We start from the raw sequence: 27,966 nt of genomic DNA, 5'->3' as shown, positions 1-27,966 counted from the left end.
TTAAATAACTTTGCCTGTGTCATGCAAGGAATACCCAGTGGAATTTTGATTCCAAGATAAGTATCTGTTTCCAAACTTACTGTCCTGCATTTCATGCAACATTTCTTAGTGTGAAGTCATAAAGACACACATGTACACACACATGCACGCACACATCAAATTAACAAATCAGCAGATTTTGATATCAGGGGAAATGGCTGTTTATTAAGAACATATGGAGACAATGTTATATGAGATCATCACATACACTATATACTTCGGGTGAGACAGTGTCGGTTCAAACATAGATGCATCCGGTTTAAACCATTTGACAAATGTGCTTTCATTTATCATTTTCTGGAGTTGAACACCAACTCTGTATGCCAAATCAGAAGAATTGGCAGCTAAGAGTTCATTCCCCAGTCACTGGCTGGCTCAACACATTTTAGGTGACTTGTGAGGACATCCAGTGTGTGACAGATTACAGGCAGAGATTCAGCAGTCACAGACGGCACAGCACATGGGGCGGGGGCAGGTGGAGATGACGCAGGTGGGGCGATAGCAGTTGGTGTGGCAGGAGACCTGGCCACAGACTGGGCGGAGGCAGCAGCAGGGGCAGCAGCAGGGCCGGCAGCAGCTGGAGCCGCAGCAGCTGGAGCCACAGCAAGAGGGGCGGCAGCAGCTGGAGATGCAGCAGGTGGGGCGGCAGCAGCTGGAGATGCAGCAGCTGGGGCGGCAGCAGCAAGAGCCACAGCAGCTGGAGCCACAACAGGACATGGTGTCAGAGGGTGGAGGTTCTGGGTGGGTTTCCAGGAGAGTGAGGTTCTTGAGTTTGGGGGTCTCTTGGTGGCAAGGCCTCTTATATACTGTCTGGACAGGGTGAGCTGTCCACATGCTTCCTTGTTTTTATTTACCTTATGTTTGAGTAATTATCTTATTACACATAATGTTTATCTTCTTAATGGTTTAAACTTATTGGAAACAACATTTTCTTTTCCAGATATGCTAAATTCTGTCTGATTTGCTTTTCCTCTGAGTCAGACCTGTGGGCATGTTCTAGACCACACTCTCCTCCTCCATTTTGCATTTGGGGTGACATTCCTTACTCGCCCTCTGTATCCCCTCAGGATGGGATCTGGGCAGACGTATTCCTGGTTGTGCATTTCTTCCAGTGACTCATGTGGAGAAAATTCCATCAGCAAAGTGTGGCATCGGGCATGGGACAAGAGAAAAATGACCTCTGTGGGTCATTTGTGAGCAATGAGGAAGGGGACCTCGGTATGCGTGTGATGTTGGTGGCTTCTATGTCACAGGAATGGGTTTCCTTAGATGTTTCAAACTTTGGGTCATGTTCTGTACCCTAAACCATGGCGGACAATTTATCTACATGGCTCTGGTTACTACAACATCCCACAGTTTATTACGTTGTTACTTTGCTGGCAGATATGTTTGCAGCATCTCTCTCCAGTTGGTCTATTTATTAAAGTTTAATTTACATGTATATTAGGCAGAGTAGGAGATGAACAAACATAACTAGTAATAAAATAGAACAGTTATAAGACTATACTGTAATAAAAGTTATGTGAAATGTGGTCTCTCTACAAATTTTTCCTTCAACAAAATTTGTGGATAGAAAATCCATTCTTTTTTTTTTTTTTTAAACAATATACAGTATATACACTGAGTGGCCAGATTATTATGATCTTTGAATGCATAATAATCTGGCCACTCAGTGTACTTCTCTTGAGTACATAATTTATTTGATATCAAAGATACTATAAATCGTGCACCTGATCAGTTTTCCCCTTTGCACTGGCTGATAAAAAGCTCAGGGCAAATAGGTAAGTCTAGAATATTTTTGGTACCCATTTGAGATACAAATACACTGAGTGGCCAGATTATTATGAGTTCAGAGCTCATAATAATCTGGCCACTCAGTGTATATTTTTATGGATTTCAGAGAGGAAGGGGGTGGGGGAGAGAGAGAATTATTGATAAGCTTCCTCCGGTATGCCCCCTACTGGGGATTGAGCTCACAACCTGGGCTTGTGCCCTAGATAGAAAGGTGCCCTTGACCAGAATTGAACCTGGGACCCTTCAGTCAGCAGGCCAGTGCTCTATCCATTGAGCAAACTAGCTAGGGCAGAAGATCTATTCTTACTGTAGAAATTAGCAGCCTCAGCATATGCTTTAAAAATATTTTCTTATTAAGAACTTTCTCTTAAAAGGAGCACTTTAGGGCTTTTCTTTGGCATGTTTGAATTACCAGAATCACTGTTCTTACACTTGGAGTACAGGTCAGGATGACAAGCAGCAGTAAATAAGGAACACAAGCACTGCAACACCAAGAGAGTTGATCTAATTATTGAGACAGCTACAAAATGGGTAGCATATACAGTATGGATTCACTGGACAGAGGGAAGATTCACAACCTAGGTGGGATGGAACAGGACAGCACAAGACTTCACCTGCTACCCAGAATGGCATGCAACTTAAAACTATGAGTTATTTTTTGAATTTTCCATTTACTATTTTCAGACCATGGGCGACTGTGGGTTGCTAAAACTACTGAAAACAAAACCTCAGATTTAAGGGGGGAGACTACTATATACTGAAAAGTGTATAAGACATACATGTGTAATATCTATACTAATAATAGGGTAATATGCGAATTAGACTGAACATCTTCCAGAAGACCTTCCAGACAAAGTACGGTGGCGGGGCTGAGGCAGAGGCAGTTAGAGGCAATCAGGCAGGCAGGGGAGAGCAGTTAGGGGGATCAGGCAGGCAGGGGAGAGCAGTTAGGGGATCAGGCTGGCAATCAGGTGAGCGGTTAGGAGCCAGCAGTTCTGAGGGGTCCAGGGTTGGAGAGGGTGCAGGCTGGGCTGAGGGACCCCCCTCCCCTTCATGAATTTCATGCACCGGGCCTCTAGTAATAAATAATTATGAAGCAAGCATCTATCTATCCCCACACCCAAGTCAAGAAATAGGACATTGCTGTCCAAGGCCCTGAATGTGTCTTTTCTTTACCACATCACTCTCCTTCCCCCCTGATTATTACTGTTCTGATTCTTAAAGTAATCCTTTCACTGATGTGCTTTACAGTTTTACCACCTAGGTATGCATCCTAATAACTATAGTTTAGTTTTACATGTTTTTGAATTTTATGTAAGTGGAATCTTCATCTATGTATTGTGTGTTTTTATTCTCTCACTCAATATTATGTAAGAGTTGTGGTAGGCAGCCCCTTAGGTGACCCAGTGATTTCTACCTCTTGGTGTTCATGGTCTTACATATTTCCATTCTTGTGAGAAAATTGCTTCTAATCAACATCAAGTGACTTAGTTACAAAAGATGGTGACTAGCCAGATTTCTCTTCCTTACTGGGTCTGAAGGAAGTAAGTGGTCTGAGAGAAGTATGTGGCAAAGCACTGAGAGCAGTCTCTGCTGACAATCAGAGGGAACTGAGGCTCTGACTCTAATGGGTCTCAAGGAACTGAATCCTGTCACCAACCACATAAGTGAACTTGAACTGGATTCCTGCTCTGTCAAGACTTTATTTATTTTAATATATTTTATTGATTTTTTAAAGAGAGGAAGAGAGAGGGATAGAGAGTTAGAAACATTGATGAGCAAGAAACACGAATCATTTGCCTCTTGCACACCCCCTACTGGGGATGTGCCCACAACTAAGATACGTGCCCTTGACCGGAATTGAACCTGGGACCTTTCAGTCCGTAGGCCGATGCTCTATCCACTGAGCCAAACTGGTTTTGGCTCAGTCAAGACTTTAGATGGGACCCCAGTGCCAGCTATCACCTCGACTACAGAGTTGTGAAAGTAGATGAAGTGGAGAGGTCAGCTGAGCTGCGTCTGGATGCTTGACCCACAATATAAATGATTTAATGAAAAGATGATTCCTATATAGACAAATAGGGTGCAATTCCACCGAGAACCTCTGGAAACTGGAACAGCATGCCCCTACTAGAAAAAAAGAAGTCATAGCATTGACCAAAAACTCCTGTCCACTGGTTGAACAATGTTCCCAGAGACATTAACTCCGACTTTTGGCCTGCCCAGAGCTGGCTCTTTCATATGCAGGAAGTTCTCTACTGAGGAAGTTCCAGCTGGTTGCTATAGGAAACCATCTCCCTATAATAGAGTGAGGATGATGTGGGACTAAAGTTAGAAATTCTAAAATCACCTGCTGTAGACTGCTTTCTGCGGAGAGCAACAGAAGAGTGGACAGATAAGAATGCTGATTCAAAAAGGAAAAATGAGACATAATACTCTTGTATTTGTATGCTTGGGAAATTAAGATTTATTTAAGATTTGGGGACATCTTCATATGAGAAAATGTGGTAAGGAAGAAATATATCAATGGGGATGACAGACATTGAAGAATTACAGAGAAAATTGAAGCTTTCTATTCATTTGGGAGAGAGAGTAACATATGGGGGCAGAGAGGGGGGCATTATATTTGGAGGCCACAATCAGTTAAAGAATCAGTTGAAACCGAGTTTTGTCAATTGGACTCTCATGACTCAGCTCAATTTGAACTACATTGAGTAGACTGGTTTATGAAAAACAGGTCGGCACAGGTTACAAGGATCACCAGCAGGAACCGCTAGAGCAGGTGGGATGGCAGCAGGTGGTCTGGCAGCAGGTAGGGCGGCAGCAGCTAGACAACACAGGAGGGGCGGCAGCAGCTGGAGCCACAGCAAGAGGGGCGGCAGCAGGTGGTCTTGCAGCAGGTGGTCTGGCAGCAGGTAGGGCGGCAGCAGCTGGAGCCACAGCAGGTGGGGCGGCAGCAGCTAGTGATGCAGCAGGTAGGCCTGCAGCAGCTGGAACCACAGCAGCTGGAGCCACAGCAGGAGCCACAGCAGGGGCGGCAGCAGCTAGACACACAGCAGGGGCGGCAGCAGCTGGAGCCGCAGCAGGGGGGGCGGCAGCAGCTAGTGATGCAGCAGGTAGGCCTGCAGCAGCTGGAGCCACAGCAGCTGGAGCCACAGCAGGGGCGGCAGCAGCTAGACACACAGCAGGGGCGGCAGCAGCTGGAGCCGCAGCAGGTGGGGCGGCAGCAGCTAGTGGTGCAGCAGGTAGGCCTGCAGCAGCTGGAGCCACAGCAGGAGCCACAGCAGGTGGGGCGGCAGCAGGTGGTCTGGCAGCAGCTGGGGCGGCAGCAGGTCTCCTGGCAGCAGCCTTGGCCACAGCCCTGGTCAGAGCAGACGGAGCTACAGGAGTTGACCATGGTGTTGGAGGGTGGAGGTTCGGAGTGAGTTTTCAGGAAGGTGGGTTGGAAGGTTTGGAAGTCCACTTGCCCCAGGTCCCCTTTTATACCCTGCTAAGGGCGCTGTCATCAGGAGCTGTGCTCTTCCTTGTCCTTGTTTGTCCTAATTAACAGGTGATTATGAAATTAGCCAGGTTTGTTTTCCTGGCTCCCCTTTTTAAGATGGATGGAAAACGTTGTTTCCTTTTCCTGGTGGGTTAGCATTCCTCACTTCAGCTCTTCCTGGATCATCTCTTATGTGTCTTTCTTGCTTCATCTTCCTTAAAGAAAGCTGTTACGTGATTTATGCATATAGACCATGTATGTGTGTCTCATGTTGCACAGCCCAACATGTCTCCCTTTGGGTGATAATAAGCCACATTCCTTTTGGTGACTTGGGGGGTTCACTGCATTTCAGTGTGATGTCTCATTCCCTGTGGGTCAGGTGGGCAGAGAGGTGTTGAATGTGAATCATGGCATTGCTGGCATGAGAATGAGACTCTTAGAGTTTTTCCTTTCCCTCCTGTTAATTTTGGCCCATTTTCTAGACTTTTTGATGGGAAACAAATAACTGGTGTATGAGGAAACACTAAGTCATGTAATTTTGATGTTTCTTCTTTGTCTTCAGCTTTATTAAGGTATATATAATATACAAAAAATTGCATGTCTAATGTATACTTCTGATGAGTTTGGGCTTATGCATGCACCATAATATCATTTCCAAAATTAAGGTAAAAATCTATTCTTCACCTCTAAAGAGTTTTTTGGTCCCTTTGTTGTTTTTTTTTTTTTGTGTGTGTGTGTTACAAACATTAGCATAAGGTCTACCTTCTTAAGTGCATCATACTATTATTGTTAACGATAGGCATACTGTTGTATAGCAAATTTTTAAAATTCATTCATCTTGTATACCTTTAACTCTGTACTCATTGAACAATAACAACCCACTTCCTCCTCCCCAGGTTCCTAAAATTCACCATTTTATTCTCAGCTTTTATGAATTTTGACTACTTTAAATATCTCAATGAGTGGAACATGCAGTATTTGTACTTCCATGACTGACCAACTTCATGTAGCATAATATCTTTCAGGTCCATTTATGTTGTCACACTTGGCAGAATTTATTTAAGGCTGAATAATACACACTTTCATCAATGTATCAGTGTTGGCATTCAGAGTTTAGTGGCAACAGTGGTCAGCAGTACGTGTGGCTTATCCTGGAAATTAATATCTTGTACACATCTTGTCTTTTTCATTACAAACTGCTTCGATCTTTCTTACAGATTTGCAGTAGGTAGAGTATAGACCAGCAGTTCTGAAGCTCTTCTTCCACATGATAACAGGTGTACTGATGATGGTACACCTTGGGAAGAAGCGATGAGAGGAAATGTAATGTTAGGGTGTGTGAAGGTTCAAATCAGTTCTTCTCCTAATTAAAAAAATATTTTTAATTCAGAAAGGAAAGGAGAGGGAGAGAGCGATAGAAACATCAAAGATGAGAGAGAGTCATTGATCAGCTGCCTCCTGCACCAAGCCTGCAACCTGACCAGGAATTGAACAGTGACTCTCAACCACTGACCCACACTAGTTGGGCCCAAATTTTTAAATACAGTTAGAACTACCCAACTCATGTGCTATGTGCATTAATAACTTCTCATCTAAACTTCCGAAAGGCTCTGACCTGTGGGATTTATAGTGTTGTGCAAGGATGTCTAGGGCTTTCTGAACCAGATTCTGTCATTTAGCATATTCCATTGTCCTCAACATCATGGACTCCAAATCTTTTGATGAAAAGACTCTCATTTTATTTCTCATTTACATATTTTATGAGAAGACTCTCAACCAAATTAAGATGTCCTTGGCTGTGTTCTCAGGATAGCTAGTCCAAGACAGGAATGGCTTTCCAGAAACTATACGTTGGAGCTATTACCTATTTGGTAGGACATAATACAAAAACAAACAGATTTAAACTAAGTGTCCTACTCCCTCCCTGACTTTTCTTGACTCAAGAGGAAACTGTATAAAAGGAGCTAACAGATGACCTGCCAGTGCCCCTCATTTTTTAAAACAATCAGCTGGTCATATGGTTGCTATACGTAAGAGATCGACTTTCCCCAGATTCCTATAATAGACTGATACAGCCTAAGTGGGTGTCTCATAGAAGCAAATTTGAGTCACCATGGTGACTATGGTTTATGGAATGGCTGCCTCCAAGCATAGTCAGTGGAGAGCTTTAATTCTAAGCTGGTTTTACAGAGGAAGAATCAAGAACCAGGTGGTGGAGATTCGATGACATGGGTTTGAGGAGCCCTCTCTACCACAAGGTTGAATAAAACCAAACTCTTCATTTTTTTTTTTTTCTGGCCAGTTTCTTCTTCTGCCCTGGCTCTGATTTTTAGGTGGACATCCCTGGGTGCTAACAACCTGGGCTCCTGATGGGACCTCGGCTGGGAGGTGTGCCTGGTGTGCTGAGCCTGCGTTGTCATAATGCTGGTGAGCCAGCTGCAGCATTTTATTGGAAAAGTCCTGAGCCTCTCCTCCTGTCACAGAAAGATGAGGGAACAAGAACCGAGATTAAGTTGCTGTGGGGGCAGAGGCCCTGGAGAGCCTCATCATGGAGCCTGAAATAAAACTCGAATTCCATATGACCTCTTGTTTTAGGAAAAGGTTGTCCCCTAGGAGCTCTGATGAGTGAATCCTACTGATGACTCAGTAGAGATAATTTATATTAATTTAGTATATATTTTTCTTCATGGTGTGTGTGTGTGTGTGTGTGTGTGTGTGTGTGTGTGTGTGTTCCGTAGGATAAGCTTAAAAGTATGTTTAAAAATTCCTCATGATTTCTTCTAGTACATTAACAGTTTAATTTTTATATTGAGTTTTTCATCCAAATGAAGTGTTAACTCTTTCCTTTCTTTGTCCAGAAATTAATGAGCTGACTTACATAATTTTTATTATTATAGTATAGACATTTTTAGTCTATACTGAGTTTCTATAGGCTTTTAATCTATTCTGGAGTCTATTTGGTGACACACCCCACGATGTGAATATCCCTGGGTTAGAGGGTCTTTAATGTGATTCTCAGTTCTACAAATCCATAAGTTTATGATTATTCAATCCCCTTTTATTGACTGTTTTTTTTTCATTTACTTCTATGTCCATGATTTTATTTTAGAATTGATAATTGTCCTCAGAAGTAGTTAAGTAAAACTAGAATTTTTAAAATAGCATATAGTCAATGTCCCTTTGTGCTCATCCAATGCAGAAAGGACCCAAAATAAAATACCCAGCTATTCTTAAAAAAAAAAAAAAAAAAAAAAAAAAAAAAAAGATAATTCTGCTGTGATGTTATGACTTAGGGAAGTGCTACAAAACACTGGGAAAACTATTTTTCTCTACATTTATATTTCTGGGTCACTGCCAAATTTACTATGTCTCCTAAATCTTGAACATAACTGAGTAGGCTACAGAGACAAATACAACCTGTATTTCTTTCTTCTAGCAAGTATTTACCGATGGAAAGCCTTTCTTCCTTTTAGAAATTGAGACATAAATTGATGATTGTAAAAAAAGTGATATTTTAATTCTCAGAAGATTGATTGTTTTGTAAGAAAGACTAAATTATTAGAACCCTTTATTCCAAGAGGAAAATAGATATAGGCTTATGATAAAACTTTTAAAAGTCATAAGGAACAGGAGACAAAGAAAATAGATACAAACTTGCTAAAGCCAACAGTATTCAAATTAGATAATATGTCTTGTGACCGAAAAATGATAGTGTTTGCCTGCAAGTAGGAAGCCTCAATTCAATTTTTCCACAAAAATGAAAAAATGAGTGAATAATTGAATGAACTTGAAACAGTTAAGGTTATCCTTCATAGGTGAATGGTTGAACAAACCAAACTATATGTGTCCATAACATAGAACAGCTACTGATACACTGAACAACATGCATGATCTCAGTGGAAGACTGCTGAGTATAAAAAGCCAATCACCAGAGGTTACACAGTGTAAGATTCCATTTGTAGAACATGCTTGGAAATAAAATTATAGAGATGGAGAACAGAGTAGTGGTAGGCAGGGGTGTCGGATGATGTGTGGGAGGGAGTGGGTATGGCTACAAAGATGGAGCCTTATGGAGAAGGACAGTTCTGTATCTTAATTGTGATGGTGGTTACACAGATCATTACAGTAAACATGACTGTACTGCATAGAAACATACACAAATGCATGCACATGTACACTCACGCTTATAAAAGTGGTAAATTCTGAACAAGATCTTTGCACTAATGTAAATTTCTAAGTTTGTATATATACTGTAAATAGAATGTGACCAGTGTGGGGGATTGGGTGAAGGGTGTGCAGGCATTGCTGTCCTCTTTTATAACTTTCTGTGCACCTATAGATATATAAAAATAAAATATACAATAAGGTTAATTGTTGATAAAAGGGAATATGCTTTTACTTGCATACCGTTCACCTTCATCAACTTTTAGTACTTATGACCATTTACTTTATCTTGTACCACATAACACACAAATGAGGAGGAAGGGGTCAAAAGGTGCAGAGAAGTGGATATGGTAGAATAGATTTAGTCATAAAGCCAGAAAAGCCAGCTCACTGACTGTTCTCTAGGACGTCTCACTGTACACTACACAGGCATATTGAGAAGCTCAATAGTGTCTATTCTCTCAAGTTGGAGCTTGTCTTAGAGAATATTGTCACAGAACTTTGCTCCATAGGAGTTGCCCCATTTACTTCATTCACCCCCAGTGATCCATTTGGGGGGATTTATGCCTCCCTCCACCATAATTGTAGGCTCTGTGCATCTAAACGCCTTAGGTCTAACAGAAAAGAGTTACCGCTAACGAGGCACAGTAAAGGTGTGGTTGGAATTAAAGCTATGGCTGTCACTTAATTACTTTGAGCTTTTAGTACCAGGTGATCAGCAAGCAAAGAAAAGAGTAATGGCATCAAGGAGGAAAATATTTATCATTTATGTGGTGTCCTGAGGGCATTCTGGAAATTTCTATTTCCAAGATATGGGGCAAGTACAACAGCTGTGGCCATAGTAACAGCTGAGAACATAGGAATGGAGGGCTCAGAATTCTCAGGGACTAGAATTTGGTCCCTTCACTAGACAGGCCAGCCAGAAGAGCAGAGACGTTGCCCACAAACCCTCCTCTTGTAAGTTTCTGTAGAAATTGTAACCAATCAGTTGGAGTGAGTTTAATGAGAAAAATTCATGGACCTGAATAGTGCCCAGGGTAGACTTTATAATGGATGCCCTTTGCCATAATGAACTCCATCCTCAAATTAGTGTGTGTGGACCGCTGATAGCCAACATTGTTCAATCACATGTTCTCCGGGTCATTGTTCTCCCTAAAGGAGGAGGTGGCTCTCCATTTCTACTCCCCTCGGAGTGGTCCAGAACTAGAAATAACTGATGTAGTACAAAGCCCAGCCACCATGCCTCCAGGAGGGACAGGTCTGTGGTATTGTTCACACCCACATCTGTGGGGTCAGATGATCATAAAATTTCATGGCAACCACATTTTGGCTTATCTTCTTTTACTTTCCTATCGTGCTCCCCTCCATTTCTTACTGATTTCACCTGAAAGCATTTCCTTATGTATCACTTGTGCAAAAATCCTTGTGTCAGGCTCTGCTTTTAATAAATCCAACCTAAGACACACAGGTGGGGAAGGCTCCCCCATAAATGCAGCAGGCTCCTTTAGGATGAGAGTTGCTAACATGACGAACCATGTTACTTGTGGGATATCACTTCTCTCAGACATATTGTGCAAAAAAATGGCAAGAAGAAGCAGAAAATATGCAAAGGATTTAGTGGTTCAGTTGATGATAATTCAGGACTTGATTGTAACAGCATGGCAACCTTTCATAATGCAGGAAAAATGTTTTGAGGGCACTGGTAATGATATTGAAACACTGGTGTCTTAGATGGAGTGCCCTGAGGGGCAGACCCCAACACAAGTTTCAATAGTCTGCTAATCCTAAAAGCACTGCAGGGAACCTGGGAAGTGATCTGGAGAAGGGATGGAGGCGAGTGTGGGATGATGGAATGAGCAGCTTACTCCAGTGAGCAATTGGACACTATTCCACCAAGGACCTCTAGAGAGTGGTGCTCCTTGCCCCCACCTGAGAGGAAAGAGCTAGAGTATGTACCCACCCATCACTGGCCCAGCACTGCTCCTACACACTTGGACCCCGGCCTGCCTAGAGCTGACTCCTTCATCAGAGAAAGTCCACAGGCCGACAGATCCAAGTGTTCGCTGCACGAAGCCATCTCCCTCTGTTAAAACAAGGGTGCTGACGGCATGGAGGGGGAACCCTGAAATCACCCGCTGTCCCCTTCTCTCTGCAGATAAACACAGAACACCTGACAGCTAAGGATGACAAGTCAAGAGGAACAGGATCAGACAGGATACTCTTGTATTTGTATGCCGGGAAACTCAGATTTATTTAAGATTTAGGGACATCTCCATATGAGAAAAGATGGCCAGGAAGAAATATATCCATTCGGATGACATGTTGGTTGAAAGATTCCAGAGAAAATTCAAACTTTGAGTTCATTTGGGAGACAGACAGTAACATGATGGGGTGAGGGCAAGAAGGAGGGGAGGAGGCAGTACATTTGGAGGCCAAAGTCAGCTTAAGAATCAGTTGGAACTGAGTTTTGACACTTGGCCTCTCATGACTCAGATCAGTTAAACTACATCAAGAAGACGGGCTGACGGAAACCAGTGGGCACAGGTCAGGGCAGTCAGCAGCAGGAACCGCTGGAGCAGACTGGGCGGCAGCAGGGGGTCTGGCAGCAGGTGGGGCGGCAGCAGGTGGTCTGGCAGCAGGTGGGGCGGCAGCAGGTCTGGCAGCAGATAGGGCGGCAGCAAGTGGTCTGGCAGCAAGTAGGCCTGCAGCAGCTGGAGCCACAGCAGCTGGAGCCACAGCAGCTGGGGCGGCAGCAGGTGGTTCTGCAGCAAGTGTTCTGGCAGCAGATGGGGCGGCAGCAGCTAGAACCACAGCAGGAGCCACAGCAGGTAGGTCTGCAGCAGGTGGTCTGGCAGCAGGTGGGGCGGCAGCAGCTAGTGATGCAGCAGGTAGGCCTGCAGCAGCTGGAGCCACAGCAGCTGGAGCCACAGCAGCTGGAGCCACAGCAGGGGCGGCAGCAGCTAGACACACAGCAGGGGCGGCAGCAGCTGGAGCCGCAGCAGGTGGGGCGGCAGCAGCTAGTGGTGCAGCATGTAGGCCTGCAGCAGCTGGAGCCACAGCAGGTGGGGCGGCAGCAGGTGGTCTGGCAACAGCTGGGGCGGCAGCAGGTCTCCTGGCAGCAGCCTTGGCCACAGCCCTGGTCAGAGCAGACGGAGCTACAGGAGTTGACCATGGTGTTGGAGGGTGGAGGTTCTGGGTGAGTTTTCAGGAAGGTGGGTTGGAAGGTTTGGAAGTCCACTTGCCCCAGGTCCCCTTTTATACCCTGCTAAGGGCGCTGTCATCAGGAGCTGTGCTCTTCCTTGTCCTTGTTTGTCCTAATTAACAGGTGATTATGAAATTAGCCAGGTTTGTTTTCCTGGCTCCCCTTTTTAAGATGGATGGAAAACGTTGCTTCTTTTTCCTGGTGGGTTAGCATTCCTCACTTCAGCTCTTCCTGGATCATCTCTTATGTGTCTTTCTTGCTTCATCTTCCTTAAAGAAAGCTGTCACATGACTTATGCATTTATATCATGTATGTGTGTTTCATGTTGCATAGCATAGCATGTCTCTTCTTGGGTGATAAAGATTCTAATAACCCACATTCCTTTTGGTTAGTTGGGGAGGTGGTATACAGCTGCATTTTAGTGTGATGTCTCATTCGTTGTGGGTCAGGTGGGCTGAGAAGTGTTGAATGTGAATCAGGGCATTGCTGGCATGAGAATAAGATTCTTAGGGTATTTCCTCTCCCCACTGTGAATCAGGGACCGTTTTCTGGACTTTCTGATGGAAACCATTAGCATGAGATCCCTCTTCACAAGGTTTTAAGTGCACTATAACGTGCTGTTGTTATAAACATGATATTATACATCACATCTCTAAAACGTGTCTGTGTGTGTTTTTTGTATAACTAGAATGTTCTGTCCATTGAACAACTAACTACCCATTTCTCATTACTCTCATCCCTGGAAAACACCATTTTATTTTCTTCTATGAAAACTTTTGACTCTTATGATATCTCATGTAAGTGGATTCTTATAGTTTTTATCTTTCTGTGACTGACTTATTTCACTTAGCATAATGTCTTCCAGGTCCATCCATGCTATCAGAAATAGCAGGATATCTTTTTTGTTGTTGTCCTTTTTTGTTAATCCTCACCCCAGGATATTTTCCCATTGATTTTAGGCAGAGAGAGGGAAAGACAGAAAGAAACATCGATGTGAAAGAAATACATTGGTTGGTTACCTCCTGTATGACCCCGACCAGGGCTGGACTGGGGAGGAGTCTGCATGAACCCGAATCGAACCCAGAACTCTTTGGTCCACAGGCTTATACTCTCACCTCTGAGCCAAGCCGGCTAAGGCTGGCAGGATTTCCCTTTGAAAGGTTGAATGACAGACACTTTTATTACAATGATGACATTCTGAGAATAATGTCAGTATTGGTTGGCAGTAGATGTGGATGTTCAGCCTGTGAAACACGTTTGTCTTTTTCATTACAAACTGCTTCCATCTCTCTTATAGATTTGCAGTGGATATACATAGACCAGCACTTCTCAGTCTCTTCTACCTGATACCACGAGTAACGTGGCTCGTCCTGATAATGGTACATCTGGGGAAGAGGCTGAGAGGGGATACAACGTTAAATCAATTCTCCCCCCCCTCTCCCCGCAAATGTAAATATAGTCAGAGCTCCCCAACTCACCTGCCATGTGCTTTGATAACTACTCATCTAGGTCTCAGAAAGGCTCTGAAATTTCATCCTGTGGGATTTAGTGTCTTGTGCACTGATGTCTACAAATTTTCACATCATGATTTTATCTTTCAGCATATTCAACCTCCCTTACCTTAAGGCTTCCAAATATTTTGATGAAAAGATTCTCATTTTATTTCTCATTTCCATATTTTACGAGAAAATTCTCAACCAAGTTGAGATGTCCGTGACTCTGTTCTCAAGATGATTAACTCAAGATAGGGATGGCCACCCAGAAACTATCCTGAGGTTGAAACTGATGCCTATTTGGCAGAACATAATATAAAAACCGATTTTATAGTGACTGTCCTTTTTTCCCAGGTTTCCTTGACTCTAGAGGGGAAATGTATATAAAGAGCGAACTGCCAAAGCCCCTCATTCTGAGAAACTCTAGTCGGCTCATCGAATGGTTGCTGTATGTGAGGGATTGACATCCCCTGCTTACTGTAAAGGGCTGATATCAGGGAAGTGGGTGTCTCAGAGAGAATCAAATTCGACTCACCATGGTGAGTAAGACTATGGAATGACTGCCTCTGTAGACAGTCAGTGGAGGGCTTGAATTGTAAACTGGTGTTACAGAGAAGGAATAAAAATCCAGATAGAGGAGATCAGATGAAATGGGATTGAAGATCCCTTTCTATTTTAGGCAACACAAACATCTTATAAACCAAACTCCTTATGTTGCTTTTAAAATTCCTTGCCAGTTGCCACTTCTGCCCTGGCTCAAATTTCCAGGTGGACACAACCTGGATGATGATGATGTGGGCTCCTGACTGGACCTCTGCTGGGAGGTGTGGCTGGTGTGATGAGCCCACACACAGCATTTTATGGGAAGGTTCTGAGCCTCTTCTTCTGTCACAGAAAGATGAGGGAACAAACGCAGATTCAAGTTGTTGTGGGGTGAAGGCTATAGGGAGCCCTAATTATGGAATCTGGAGAAAATGCCAAGATTTCTAAATGACCTGGAATGTGGGAAAAAGAATGACCCAGGAATCCTTATGACAGACCTACTGATGACTCAGCTGCGGTCACATTTATTTATATTAATTGGCTATATTTTTTCCTTCATGGTGTGTGTGTGTGTGGCTTTGTTGTTCTTATTGCTTAGGATAAGCTTTAACACTATGTTTGAAAATCCCTCCTGATTTCTTTTAGAACTTTAACAGTTTTGTTTTTATAATGAGTTTTTCACTCTATTGAAGTTTGTTTTGGTTTAATGAATTTAGTATCTCTGATTTTTTTCCTTCTTTCTTTATCCAATTAACTAGCCAACCTATACCATTTAAAAAATAATTCTTCCCTTACAGGGTGATTTTAAACTGCAACCTTTTTTTGTACTTAATTCTCTAGGACTCTATTCAATCCAATTTTTATTTAAGAAATAAAGAGGTTCTTGCAGATTTGATATAAAAATCTGAAAATTCTAGTCTATTGCCTTGAAGTCAGAAACATATATGTCTTTTTAAAAAAATTATGTTGTGTTAAATATAAGAGCACAACATAAAGATATACCCCTTAGAAAATTTTATGTATACAAAACAGTATTGCCAGCCATAAGCAAAACTCATAGATCAGGGAAGAATTGAAGAATTTTGCTACTTCAGTGGCTTTTTGGGTCTCTCTCCCTCTCCCTCTCTCCCTCCCTTTTAGTACTAATATTTCAAATATAACATTTCTCATGTACATTTTCCCACTTATGCCATCTTCTAAGTATTTTATTCACATTATTCATATTGATGTGAATTTGTTATTTCAATTAATGATTTTCAAACCTTTTAAAAAATGTTTTCTTATCTGGAAGCTCACTGTATTGGTATAAACCAGGGAAAATGGAGCAACTCCAGGTGGAGGGAGATGGCACAGTCCACAGGCTAGCAGCATATGAGACAATGTTTTTCTGATACTTTTTAATAAAGACTGCCTACATAAGAATACAAACATTATGCTTTCATTCACTCCTCTTCTTGCTTTGTCTTGTCTTATGTGTGTGATCTGGACATTCCCCTCAATTTTCAGACTTGACACATTTTATTTTTAGAAATAAATCCTTATATATTATCTTCTCCAATAGAATAGAATCCTCTTTTTCTCCAATATTACCAACATACTCTACTTGATATATATTTTTCTATTAAATCCAAGACTTCATTGTGAATTACCTGAGGGATGGGAATTGGGTCTCATTCAGCTTATAAGCTTCCCGGAGCCCAATAGCACAAGGATCTTGCTAAATGGTTCATAATTCAGTGAGTAAAAAAGATATTCTTGTCTTCTCTCAATAAACTTGCTGGCAGACAATGTGGGCAGTCTGGTTGGAGAAAGACTAATTATTTGGCGTTTTCTTTGATACTAGTGGCTCGGTGCACCAATTCGTGCACATTGAAAGGAAATTAATTAGAAGAAATATTTTTAATATCATATTTGCCCTTTCTCTATAATAGAAGTGTCAACCAAATTCATGAACAACAATGACAGATTGAAACATGCATGCAATTGGCACCAGCGAGAGCTTTATATGTATCTCGTATGTGCAAGTCAATTAGCCTTTTATATATATAAAATAAACTTGCTTAATTAGACCTGCTTTCTGAGGTAGCTACACTTTTTCTGTAGTGAAGCACTCCAACTTCTCTTTCAGGTAATTGTGAGCAACACAGCAGTAAATGTCAACACAAAGCAAATTAGTATTGTAGATCATGCAGTGAGAACAAAGGGTAAACTATTTAACTGCAGCAGTGTTTAATTATATTCTGTGCAGTGAGAAAACCTGAAGTCATTTTCAAGGTCTCCTATTTCTTACTTCTTTTCAGTCGGGTCAAGTTTCTAAGCTTTCTAAATCTCTGTTTTCTGGCTAATGAAAGAAAAGAGGATTCCCCTAAGTCTCCTATCTACCTATTCCAGGACTTCTTGGAGGATCAAATGAGATGAGGATTTACGGACATTTGGTTAAAGTCTGAAATGTTTGTACCTGGCTATAAAGCAAGTTGTTTTCATGGGCTGAAGAAACTGCAAGGAAGCTACTTGTTGCTAGGGAGAGGAAGCTGGGCATTGTTATGTAACGTCACTACCTGGCTCCCACAGCCATCATTTCTGGGCTGGGCTGGGCTGGGCTGTTGGGTGCAATAGTGCTATGGGGTTTCGGCAGCATCAGCTGCAATTTGGTGGGATGTTGTTTTGGGGTGGTGGTGCCGCCTGTGTCCCACTTAGGGGAAGACAAGTGTTGCTTTGTGGGCACCAGGTCTACGGTGCTGTTTATTGTTAAATGGCCTGTTGCAAGGGAGAGGGAGCTGGGCGTTTTATGTGATATCATTACCTGAATGGATATTTAACATGTTAGCCTTTTATATATATAGATAGGCTTTGATGGCTATATGCAAAATCAGTTTCTCTGTGCCCATAACAAATATCCAAACTCATCTCCAATTCATAATCAAAACTAAAATATAATTAAAAGCCACAAATGTTTTGGTACCAGGAAAACAAGTATTTATTGAGACATGATTACTCTACTGCACACATTCAGTGTGAAGGTGAAATCTTCCCCATGAAGTAGTAGACATTTGGTCATTTGACTGAACGTCAGCTTGGAGGTTTTGTGTGGTATTTAGTTTAAGTTGTTACTTTTTAAATAGTTGCTTGGTGGCAGGAGTTAATAAACATAGCAACAGATTAGAACAGGGTGGGGTCCTATGGATAAAGGGAATGAGAACAAGCTTGATGCACTGATAGTAGACTCAGGGCTGGGGGTGAAAAATGTAGTTCAACAACAGGAGGATCCACAACAGACAGGGCGACAGCAGGTGGGACGGCAGCAAGTGGTCTTGCAGCAGGTGGTCTGGCAGCAGGTAGGGCAGCAGCAGCTGGAGCCACAGCAAGAGGGGCGGCAGCAGCTGGAGCCACAGCAGCTGGAGCCACAGCAGGGGCGGCAGCAGCTAGACACACAGCAGGGGCGGCAGCAGCTGGAGCCACAGCAGGGGCGGCAGCCGCTGGAGCCACAGCAGGGGCGGCAGCAGCTGGAGCTACAGCAGGTGGGGCGGCAGCAGCTAGTGATGCAGCAGGTAGGCCTGCAGCAGCTGGAGCCACAGCAGCTGGAGCCACAGCAGGGGCGGCAGCAGCTAGACACACAGCAGGGGCGGCAGCAGCTGGAGCCGCAGCAGGTGGGGCGGCAGCAGCTAGTGATGCAGCAGGTAGGCCTGCAGCAGCTGGAGCCACAGCAGGAGCCACAGCAGGGGCGGCAGCAGCTAGAACCACAGCAGGTGGGGCGACAGCAGCTAGTGGTGCAGCAGGTAGGCCTGCAGCAGCTGGAGCCACAGCAGGAGCCACAGCAGGTGGGGCGGCAGCAGGTGGTCTGGCAGCAGCTGGGGCGGCAGCAGGTCTCCTGGCAGCAGCCTTGGCCACAGCCCTGGTCAGAGCAGACGGAGCTACAGGAGTTGACCATGGTGTCGGAGGGTGGAGGTTCTGGGTGAGTTTCTAGGAGAGTGAGTTTCCTGAATCTCTGCTCGGGCCCTCTTTTATACCCTGTTGAGGGCAATTTTTTCCTTGTTATTGTTTATCTTAATAGGTAAACAGTATTCAATCAGATAATTATAATCATTTTTTTCTTGCAAAATTAGATAGAATGCATTCTTCCTTTCTATGATGTATTTCACTCTAATCTTTTCTTCAAGTCAACACTTGTGTTTCTTCCTTGTGTGTATCATCTAATTTCAGGACTGCAGCTCTCTGTCCAATTGGCTGGAACGGGACTGGCTGTTTGTTGTTAAGTGCCCATATGTTTCTCATTTCCGTGACTCAGCCTAGGCCCAAACTGTGAGTCGCGAGTTTAGGACACAGACAAATGGGAATGGAATAATTCTCAGAATGATATATTGAGGGATCCTGGAGAGGAGTAGGAGACCTCCCCCCAACCCCCACCCCCTCACCATGAATGATTCTTGAGCAGTGAGATAAGGTATGGCTCTAGATACAGGCTGGTGGTTAGTGAGCTGGGAAAGGAATTCCAAGTAATGCATTTTGGCATATTTCCTCATGTTGTTACAGCTTCTTATTGGCAGTATCACTCTGTTTAGCACAAGACATTATCATATCTCTTCTTTATGAAATAACCAAATGACACATATGCATTCTATCTAATTTTGAAAGAAAAAATGATTATAATTATCTAATTGAATTTGATATCACTTTATAATACTGATGTGAAATGATGTAGGTATTCTAAAAAACAGTTTGTCAGGTCCTTTAGAAACAGAACATGCAATTACCATATAACCTGGAAATTGCAATCATGGACATTTCTACCAGAGAAGAAGACTTTATTCATACAGTGAATGTTTGTACTAATGCTGTTCATAACAGCCAAAGAATGGATACTACCCAAATACCCTTCAATGAATGAGTGATTAAACTGTGGTATACTCATACCACTGAATACTACTCAGCAACAAGAGAGAATAAACTATTAATACTCAACAACCTGGATGACTCAATAGAAAATTATGTTGAGTGAAAAATGCCATTGCTCATACGCTGGACCTGCGAACATGGGGTTTCTCCACCTTTGCAGCCAAGTCAGGCCACCCCAGCAGCAGAGGGGCCAGAAATCCTTAGCCACAGCTTAATTCAGAGCACAGGAGGCTGTATCAGGCGCCACATCGCTGCCAGTGAAACAAAGAGGCTCTTTCTTTTTAAAAGTTATCCAAATATGGAAATTTCTAAGTTATCAAACTATGATGCACCTTGTTTTGCTTCGCTCCATTGATACACATGATGGAGTCATTGTTGTCCCTTTTGTCCCTCCATTTACACTCCTGGGCATTTGTAATTTTAAACTGCAATTTAGAGCAAACTCTTGGAGTTGTCAGGCGAACTGCTTTTTCTTTACCAGTAAATGTAAATATAGTGTCCCCAGAACACACTTGCTGTCTGGCCAGCCAACAAATCTGGAGCCCAGCGTGGAAAAGATCATGCCAGTTATAGTTGAGCTCCATCCCTGCTGCAGAATATACATGCCCATGTGGACTTGCTTGCTATTAAGAGAATAATCAGTCATTGAGTTTTGTGTGACATAGATAAAAAGCCTTATTAAAATATTCTTTTTAATTAAAAATGTGTTAAAATGTAGTTTGAATTTATCATCTTTGTTTTATCAACAACATGCTCTGTCTGCAGAGATGGATTTCAATAAAAGTAGCATCAAGGGAGAAAAGTCAGTGACAATGGCTCTGGCCTCTTCTCCAAACCAGCATGAACTAGCATATGACCAGAGGATGTGCTCCTTCTTTAAAAAAAGGATGATTCATAGTTAATAATTCTTTTGATGTTGACTATCTCTCCCATTTCTGGAAATGAGTTCTTATAGATTATCTTTTAATTAGGAGGACAATTCTATCATTTTATTTTCAGATCATTCATAATTCTTAGGGAACTCTTCTTCCTTGGTCAGTTGTCCATGGTCATGAAGAAATGTCATAAATAATAACCAGGAAACTTCGCTTCATTGGTCCCAAATTTGGGAACAAGTGTATAAAAGGTCTAGGAGGGCAGAAGAGTTCATATCCTAAGAATTATTTTCTGCTCAGAAGCCCACCTTTTACACCTGACACCATGACCTGCTGTTCCCCTTGCTGCCAGTCTACCTGCTGCAGGACCACATGTTGTGGATCCAGCTGCTGCCAGCCTTGCTGCCGCCCCTGCTGTGTGTCCAGCTGCTGCCAGCCTTGCTGCCGCCCATGCTGTGGGTCTAGCTGCTGCCAGCCTTGCTGCCGCCCCTGCTGTGGGTCCAGCTGCTGCTGCCGCCCCTGCTGTGTGTCCAGCTGCTGCCAGCCTTGCTGCCGCCCATGCTGTGGGTCTAGCTGCTGCCAGCCTTGCTGCCGCCCCTGCTGTGGGTCCAGCTGCTGCCAGCCTTGCTGCCGCCCATGCTGTGGGTCTAGCTGCTGCTGTCAGCCTTGCTGCCGCCCCTGCTGTGGGTCTAGCTGTTGCTGCCGCCCCTGCTGTGTGTCCAGCTGCTGCCAGCCTTGCTGCCGCCCCTGCTGTGGGTCTAGCTGTTGCTGCCGCCCCTGCTGTGTGTCCAGCTGCTGCCAGCCTTGCTGCCGCCCATGCTGTGGGTCTAGCTGCTGCTGCCAGCCTTGCTGCCGCCCATGCTGTGGGTCCAGCTGCTGCTGCTGCCCCTGCTGTGTGTCCAGCTGCTGCCAGCCTTGCTGCCGCCCATGCTGTGGGTCTAGCTGTTGCTGCCGCCCCTGCTGTGTGTCTAGCTGCTGCCAGCCTTGCTGCCGCCCCTGCTGTGGGTCTAGCTGTTGCTGCCGCCCCTGCTGTGTGTCCAGCTGCTGCCAGCCTTGCTGCCGCCCCTGCTGTGGGTCTAGCTGTTGCTGCCGCCCCTGCTGTGTGTCCAGCTGCTGCCAGCCTTGCTGCCGCCCATGCTGTGGGTCCAGCTGCTGCTGCCGCCCCTGCTGTGTGTCCAGCTGCTGCCAGCCTTGCTGCCGCCCCTGCTGTGGGTCTAGCTGCTGCTGCCGCCCCTGCTGTGTGTCCAGCTGCTGCCAGCCTTGCTGCCGCCCCTGCTGTGGGTCTAGCTGCTGCTGCCGCCCCTGCTGTGTGTCCAGCTGCTGCCAGCCTTGCTGCCGCCCATGCTGTGGGTCTAGCTGTTGCTGCCGCCCCTGCTGTGTGTCCAGCTGCTGCCAGCCTTGCTGCCGCCCCTGCTGTGGGTCTAGCTGTTGCTGCCGCCCCTGCTGTGTGTCCAGCTGCTGCCAGCCTTGCTGCCGCCCATGCTGTGGGTCCAGCTGCTGCTGCCAGCCTTGCTGCCGCCCATGCTGTGGGTCCAGCTGCTGCTGCCGCCCCTGCTGTGTGTCCAGCTGCTGCCAGCCTTGCTGCCGCCCCTGCTGTGGGTCTAGCTGCTGCTGCCGCCCCTGCTGTGTGTCCAGCTGCTGTCAGCCTTGCTGCCGCCCGTGCTGTGTGTCTAGCTGCTGCCAGCCTTGCTGCTGCTGATCCACTTGCCCACCAGAGACAAGACATATTTCTTTGACCATTTTGCCAAAGTTTCTGATCCTGCAAGAAACTGGCTCCCCAAGCTTTGCTGAGAAACAACATGCTGACGCAACTTCGTTCATCTTTCTATAATTCTTGAGAATCCACTGAGGCGATGCAGTCTACTTCCCTTCGATTCTGTTCTTCATTTCCTCTTGATCAATGTATAGATACTGGTCAGCTCCATCTGATTTCAACATGAATTAATGGTCTCAGGCCTGATGAAAGTCGTCCTTCCCTCTTGCCTCTATGGAACTTAAACAAATTATTATGACTGTATATTTAGCTCTGCACAATGATCAATATTGATCATCTTTTTAGACCTATTCATTGTATTTAATAATTTATGCCAGGCTACTAAACTCTTCAATATCAATTTGAACACTCTTCTTGACTGTTCTTTCCTAATAAAAATCTATACTATCTTGCATCATATGTTTGTATTTTGTTTATTTGTTTATAATACTGCCTTTATGGAGCCTTACTTTTGAGTTGCAGCTTATATGTTTTATCTCATTCAAGTCTCACAATGGCCTTACAAGATAGGCAGAGCAAAAATTATCATCCCATTATCATTCTCAGTGAACAGAAAATGGTTTGACACGTGGCTTATAATTGACATAATAGGTCCTACGTACACAGGGTCTTTTGATTCCAGGTCCAGGGCACTTTTCTTTACATTTTTCTGCAGGTAGAACAAACTGGTGACTGGGCACAGGGGAGGTATGTACATTGAGTTGCTTTTTTAACAATGGGGATAGTCACACCTTTCATATACAGAATACCTTTCTGTCTACAGAGCTCTTTTCAAATATTCTCTCTACTTCTCTGATCAATAGAGGCTGCTTTAAGAATTTTATCAGTGAAGGCAGCTCTGACAGCCTCCTTGAGTTCTGATCTGTAAGTGGCACAATCTGTCATCAGAAAGTAACGTGAGTGTGGTTGGTATCCCGGCCCTTCCCCTTGCCGAGAGGAACTTGTTCTTGAGTGTCATAGAATAGGCATTGGTGATATTTTATTTATCTCAACAGAAATTTGGATTAACACTCACACTTGCAAAGCACACAAGCTCAGGCCATACTTTCCAGGCTTCCAAACTTTGAGGCAATTTGATCTCCTGACCCGGAAGTTGTTAAAGGAAGATACATTTTTAGAGTCCTGAGATTTGAGGTAACTATGCAATGGGCACATAAACCTTTGATCCAGTCATTATCTCTAGGCCATAAAAGGAAACAGTACAGCTTACCATGTTCTCTTGAGATAAAGACTCAGAATTTTCAGGAAAAAGAAAGAAAAAAAGTAGGAAGAATGAAGGATGTATTATTCAAAGTCAAGATGGGCAGAGGAAACCTGGATTGTTGGATGAAAAACTGAATAATAAAGAGAATAGATGTATTAGCCATTAAGGGTTAATATAGCTCTGGGAGAAAAATAAGTTTTTATTGTGGTCACCTCTTAAGAGATGCAGAGATACTTAGGGTCATGTCACTGGATATAACGGAAAGTGTGATCTTTCTAGAGGATGTGTCCAACATAGAAAATAAGTGGGAAGAATTACTAACATTTATTGAAGTCCTACTCTGTGCTGAGTATTGAGCTAGATGTTTGCTCTACATCATCTCTTATTCTCATAGAACCCTGGAAAGTGGATATTACTGCCTCCGTGGAAGAGCTGAGGAAATCAGTGTTGAGGGAAGCAAAATAACTAGCATGAAATTGTATAAACTGCAAAACACCATCTGACTTAAATTAAATCTCTTGTGAGGCCACTGGGGAAATGTTAATGATATAGTCCAATGGGGGGGGGGGGGATTGATTTTTTTAAAAAGGTATCAAATTAATATGCAGAGAAAGTGTGCTCTTTTGTTGAAACCGGTTTGGCTCAGTGGATAGAGTGTCGGTCTGTGGACTGGAGGGTCCTGGGTTCGATTCCGATCAAGGACATGTACATTGGTTGCGGGCACATCCCCAGTGGGGGGTGTGCAAGAGGCAGCTGGTTGATGTTTCTTTCTCATTGATGTTTCTAGCTCTCTATCCCTCTCCCTTCCTCTCTGTAAAAAATCAATAAAATATATTTTAAAAAAAAGAAAGTGTGCTCTTTTGAACAGATGATGCTGAAACAGCTACTAGTAAATATCCATGTGCAAAAACAAACAAACAAACATACAAACAAACAAAAAAGACACCCAATTGGGCCCATATTTGATGTTATTCAAAACCAACTCAAATTGGGTTATGCATCTAAATGTAAAGCCTGAAACTGTAGAACTTCTAGAGAGAAACAGGAAAAAGTTCTGCAGTCCTTCACCCGATTACAGAGCCACTCAGTGTGAGCCAGTTTTGTAAAGAGGCTGCTAGTTTGCATCATCGCTTGTCTGTACTAAGTTCCCTCTAGAACTGTGCAGCTATTCATCTCAAATTCTATCTTTAATTGTAAACTCTCTGTTGTGGAAAAGAATATCATAGATCTTGGTTATGAGAATTAGAATCATATGGAAGAGTCCTCAAATTCCTGTTCTGCTGCACCCTAGCTGTGTGTTGGGGTGGGGTGGGGGGCATGCAGGATATGTTTATTCATACTCATGGGAATATTTCTCATATATAATTTCATCTTCCTTTTGTCTATTGCTTTCTTTTTCCCTTTAAATAGTATGTCCATCCATGGATTAATCTGGAATTTTTTCTTTCTCTTTTCCGGCCTCCTTTACTATATTAGCTGGACTGTAGGCAGATACAGTCTTTAAGATATCATCATCCTTACATTTCCAAGGGGTATCACAAAAACATATTTTATTCCTAATCTTTAATAAATAGTAAAGAATAGTTTATTTGCCATTTTTTCTCAGTAACTAGGATTTGCCTTTTTTGTTTATGCCTATATCCCTAACTTAACATAAACTTTATTTCAAATTTACAAATTAAACCTCCAGACCAAGGAACTAGCAAGAAGCTATAGCACATCAGGAGGTTTAGTGCTGACCTAAATGACTAAAGCAAGATTGCCTTACAACTCCATTTATCCCGGCAGAGACCTAATGGAATATGATATATAATCATGATATTCTTTAAATTTTATCAGTTAGTATCCCCACCAGCAGCTATTATACCCCATATAGAATTTTTACTAAAATAGGTCAACAATTTCTGGTCTGACAAGGCAGTGGAAAGGGAAAACACTCCCGGTGAGAAGAACTGTGAGCAGCAGTACATCTAGTTGTAAATTTTGCTTAACAACAAAGTGGACAAGGAAATGACGTTCATGGGCTATAAGGAAGCACGGACGATTGGTCTGAGACCTGGAAGGAGCAAGACAGAAAGACTGGAGATCCAGAGATTTGAAGAATCATGTAGCTATAACCATGTGTGTGGACAGAAAGTGTTCCCTCTTTGTGTCCCACATCAGTGCCCACAAGAGTATCCACCACTTGGGAGGCACTGGATAACCAGGAGTTGGGGATAATTCATCCCGTCTCCCTCCTCAGGTGCCCCAGTGCTTCCAATGTAGACCACAAACAAAGGAACTGTGGTGGCAGGGACCCAGGCTTTGCGTGGAACCAGCCACATGCACCCTCGCCCACCATAGCTGCCTCTACCGAAGGTGCTACTTGTCAGAGCAGGGACTGATGTCGAGCCCCTAATATGGTAACATCCCTCATAAAAACTCACTGAAGCAAGTTGGTTTAAAGTTGGGGATCATAATGTAGGGAGTATTTTTTGTAGAGAATTACTTAATGCCTTTTTGCTCTAAAACAGGGATGCGGGAGAAAGAGGCCACACAAGAAATATGTGATGCCAAGAATAAGTCCTGATAAGGGAGCCTATCTTAAGAGGACACAATGGATGATCAAAATTGCTCGATGCAGAGGAATTCATGCGGGGGGTGACCAGAGCCCGAGAGAAGGAAAGTTACCCTGCATTCATGAGAGCTCTCCAACGCCAACTGAAACTAACCGCCATCCTCACTGAAACATCCACTGCTCTATGAGCTGTGGGACCCTGACTGGGGAAGGACTCTGTAGACCCAGAGGTGCTGCATAGATGGAAGATGATTTCATCCATTGTTAAAGGAGTAACTCAAGTGCACAGGCTGCTGGTGGGCATCCCAGGTTCATCTCGACGTTTCTCGATACGGGAATGCAAGTGCCCTTGAGAGGAGCAGGAGGCCCAGTCTTCAGTCTCCTTAGTCCATTTTTAGCTGCATTATCCAGTGAAATGTTCTCATCAGCAAGCTGAAAATATAACTTGTGAGAGGCTGTTGTGAAGCTCAAAACGGAAATGCATGCGATATGTGATACGTGCATAAGTCCCTATATGAGGAATGCTGTGTAATAAAACCAAATGCAACTGGTGATGCGTAAGGGTACAGGATTTATTAAGAAATATAGGATGGAATTCTTGCATCTACAGAGACAATTCAAAGTGATCATGGAAATAAAACAGCAGGATATAAGAACCATGAGTACACTGAGAAAGAAACATGATTATGAAGACCAGCAGCAGAAATCCACGAAGAAGTAATGAGAGTTTGATTTCCTAAATTACTCGTAGGTCACACTCCATAGTGAGGATGCACGAAGCTGGCACATGGTCCACAAGACGTAAGAAAAGAATCGGGGATGTCCACTGCACCCTGTCGGGGGGATTCATACACTTGCTAACAGGCAAATGAGTCACAAAAATGTTGGTGACCACATGCTGGCTTTCAGCAACATTTGTAAGGGAATTTATTTCCAAAATTGCAAGTCAGTTCACAGTAGGTGTTGTGTGCAGGTGGTGACTCTTAAGTCAGGGCAATCAGCAGCAAGAAGGCTGGCAGCAGCTGGACACACAGCATGGGCGGCAGCAGAAGCTGGGCCGGCAGCAGGTGGTCCTACAGCAGGTGGTCTGACACCAGGTTGGGCAGCAGCAAGGCTGGCAGCAGCAGCTAGACCCACAGCAGGGGCGGCAGCAAGGTTGGCAACAGCTAGACCCACAGCATGGGCGGCAGCAAGGCTGGCAGCAGCTGGACACACAGCAGGGGCGGCAGCAAGGCTGACAGCAGCTGGATACACAGCAGGGGCGGCAGCAGCAGCTGGGCCGGCAACAGCTGGATCCACAGCAGCTGGATTGGCAGCAAGGGGAGCAGCACATGGTGTCAAGTGTAGAAGGTGAGTTTGTGTTCAGAGGTGAGTTTCTCAGATTCTGAGGACTTCTTCCGTTCTGGGTTTTTTATACACTGGGCACCCAATGTTGGGACCAATCAGTAAGACTTTCCTTGTTTTTGTTTGTCATTTGTTAATCACAGAGAAATTGTCAAGGAGGAAGCTGTTCCCTATATGATATGAATGTTTAGAAAATAGGTATTTAATGTATTTCCTAATTGAGAATAACTCACAGAAACTTTTTTAGATAAAAGGAAGGCATTCCCATCATCAGGATGGTTCCTGCTTTGGTCATATTGTGGTCATATGATAGCAACCCTCATGGCTTCATGCGGGTCAGTACATGAGTATTGGGTATTTGGCTGTACTTACATCCAGAAGTATCCCTGTGTAAGGGACATGATGCTGATATGTTCATGGTTTAAATTGACATTATGCCTGAGTCCAAGTCTGTTTGCCCACCAAAGCTTGATTCAAGACTGTGACAGGAATCTCTCTGGAGCCACCACCTCACCTGTGCATCCAGGTTGGGTCACAGACACTTGTGTAGAGGATGTTTGGCATAATCTCCTCCATATGCACAGCAGAACCAAAGCACGTTGG

General features: G+C 43.9%; 4 protein-coding genes across 15 annotated transcripts; 1 reads left to right on the top strand and 3 right to left on the bottom strand.

The window, feature by feature from the left end:
- Positions 1-207: 207 nt before the first annotated feature.
- LOC118702112 (keratin-associated protein 4-7) lies at positions 208-12,733 on the bottom strand. 11 transcript variants are annotated; one of them, XM_036407771.2, is made up of 4 exons: positions 5,049-5,716; positions 4,696-4,823; positions 3,700-3,706; positions 208-736 (listed from the first exon to the last, which is right to left on the bottom strand). In XM_036407771.2, the coding sequence occupies exons 1-4, from the start codon at positions 5,228-5,230 to the stop codon at positions 475-477; spliced, it is 579 nt and encodes a 192-aa protein (XP_036263664.1). In that variant the 5' UTR covers positions 5,231-5,716; the 3' UTR covers positions 208-474. The 11 variants fall into 11 exon arrangements, with proteins under 11 accessions (XP_036263664.1, XP_036263659.1, XP_036263657.1 ...); XM_036407766.2 differs by lacking the exon at positions 3,700-3,706 and having other exon boundaries at positions 208-631; positions 4,662-5,716; XM_036407764.2 differs by lacking the exon at positions 3,700-3,706 and having other exon boundaries at positions 208-721; positions 4,677-5,716.
- Positions 12,734-17,693: 4,960 nt separating this feature from the next.
- Positions 17,694-18,644, bottom strand: LOC118702114 (keratin-associated protein 4-3-like). Of its 2 annotated transcripts, none has more exons than XM_045570782.1 (2): positions 18,209-18,644; positions 17,694-18,040 (listed from the first exon to the last, which is right to left on the bottom strand). In XM_045570782.1, exons 1-2 carry the CDS (start codon positions 18,642-18,644, stop codon positions 17,967-17,969), a joined length of 510 nt encoding a protein of 169 aa, XP_045426738.1. In that variant the 3' UTR covers positions 17,694-17,966. The 2 variants fall into 2 exon arrangements, with proteins under 2 accessions (XP_045426738.1, XP_045426739.1); XM_045570783.1 differs by having other exon boundaries at positions 18,311-18,644.
- A 2,165-nt stretch (positions 18,645-20,809) lies between these two features.
- LOC118732264 (keratin-associated protein 9-1-like) lies at positions 20,810-26,031 on the top strand. The gene is made up of 3 exons (XM_036461381.1): positions 20,810-20,982; positions 21,703-22,031; positions 25,976-26,031. Exons 1-3 carry the CDS (start codon positions 20,810-20,812, stop codon positions 26,029-26,031), a joined length of 558 nt encoding a protein of 185 aa, XP_036317274.1.
- Positions 26,032-26,624: 593 nt separating this feature from the next.
- LOC118732263 (keratin-associated protein 5-5-like) lies at positions 26,625-27,424 on the bottom strand. The gene has a single exon (XM_036461380.2). The coding sequence runs from the start codon at positions 27,350-27,352 to the stop codon at positions 27,017-27,019; it is 336 nt and encodes a 111-aa protein (XP_036317273.1). The 5' UTR covers positions 27,353-27,424; the 3' UTR covers positions 26,625-27,016.
- Positions 27,425-27,966: the final 542 nt, after the last annotated feature.

This window comes from Pipistrellus kuhlii, unplaced genomic scaffold (assembly GCF_014108245.1).
Source record: "Pipistrellus kuhlii isolate mPipKuh1 unplaced genomic scaffold, mPipKuh1.p scaffold_m20_p_37, whole genome shotgun sequence".
NCBI classification, from domain to species: Eukaryota; Metazoa; Chordata; class Mammalia; order Chiroptera; family Vespertilionidae; genus Pipistrellus; species Pipistrellus kuhlii.
The sequence above is the reverse complement of the archived record's forward strand: the minus strand, read 5'-3'. Positions and strand labels throughout refer to the sequence as shown.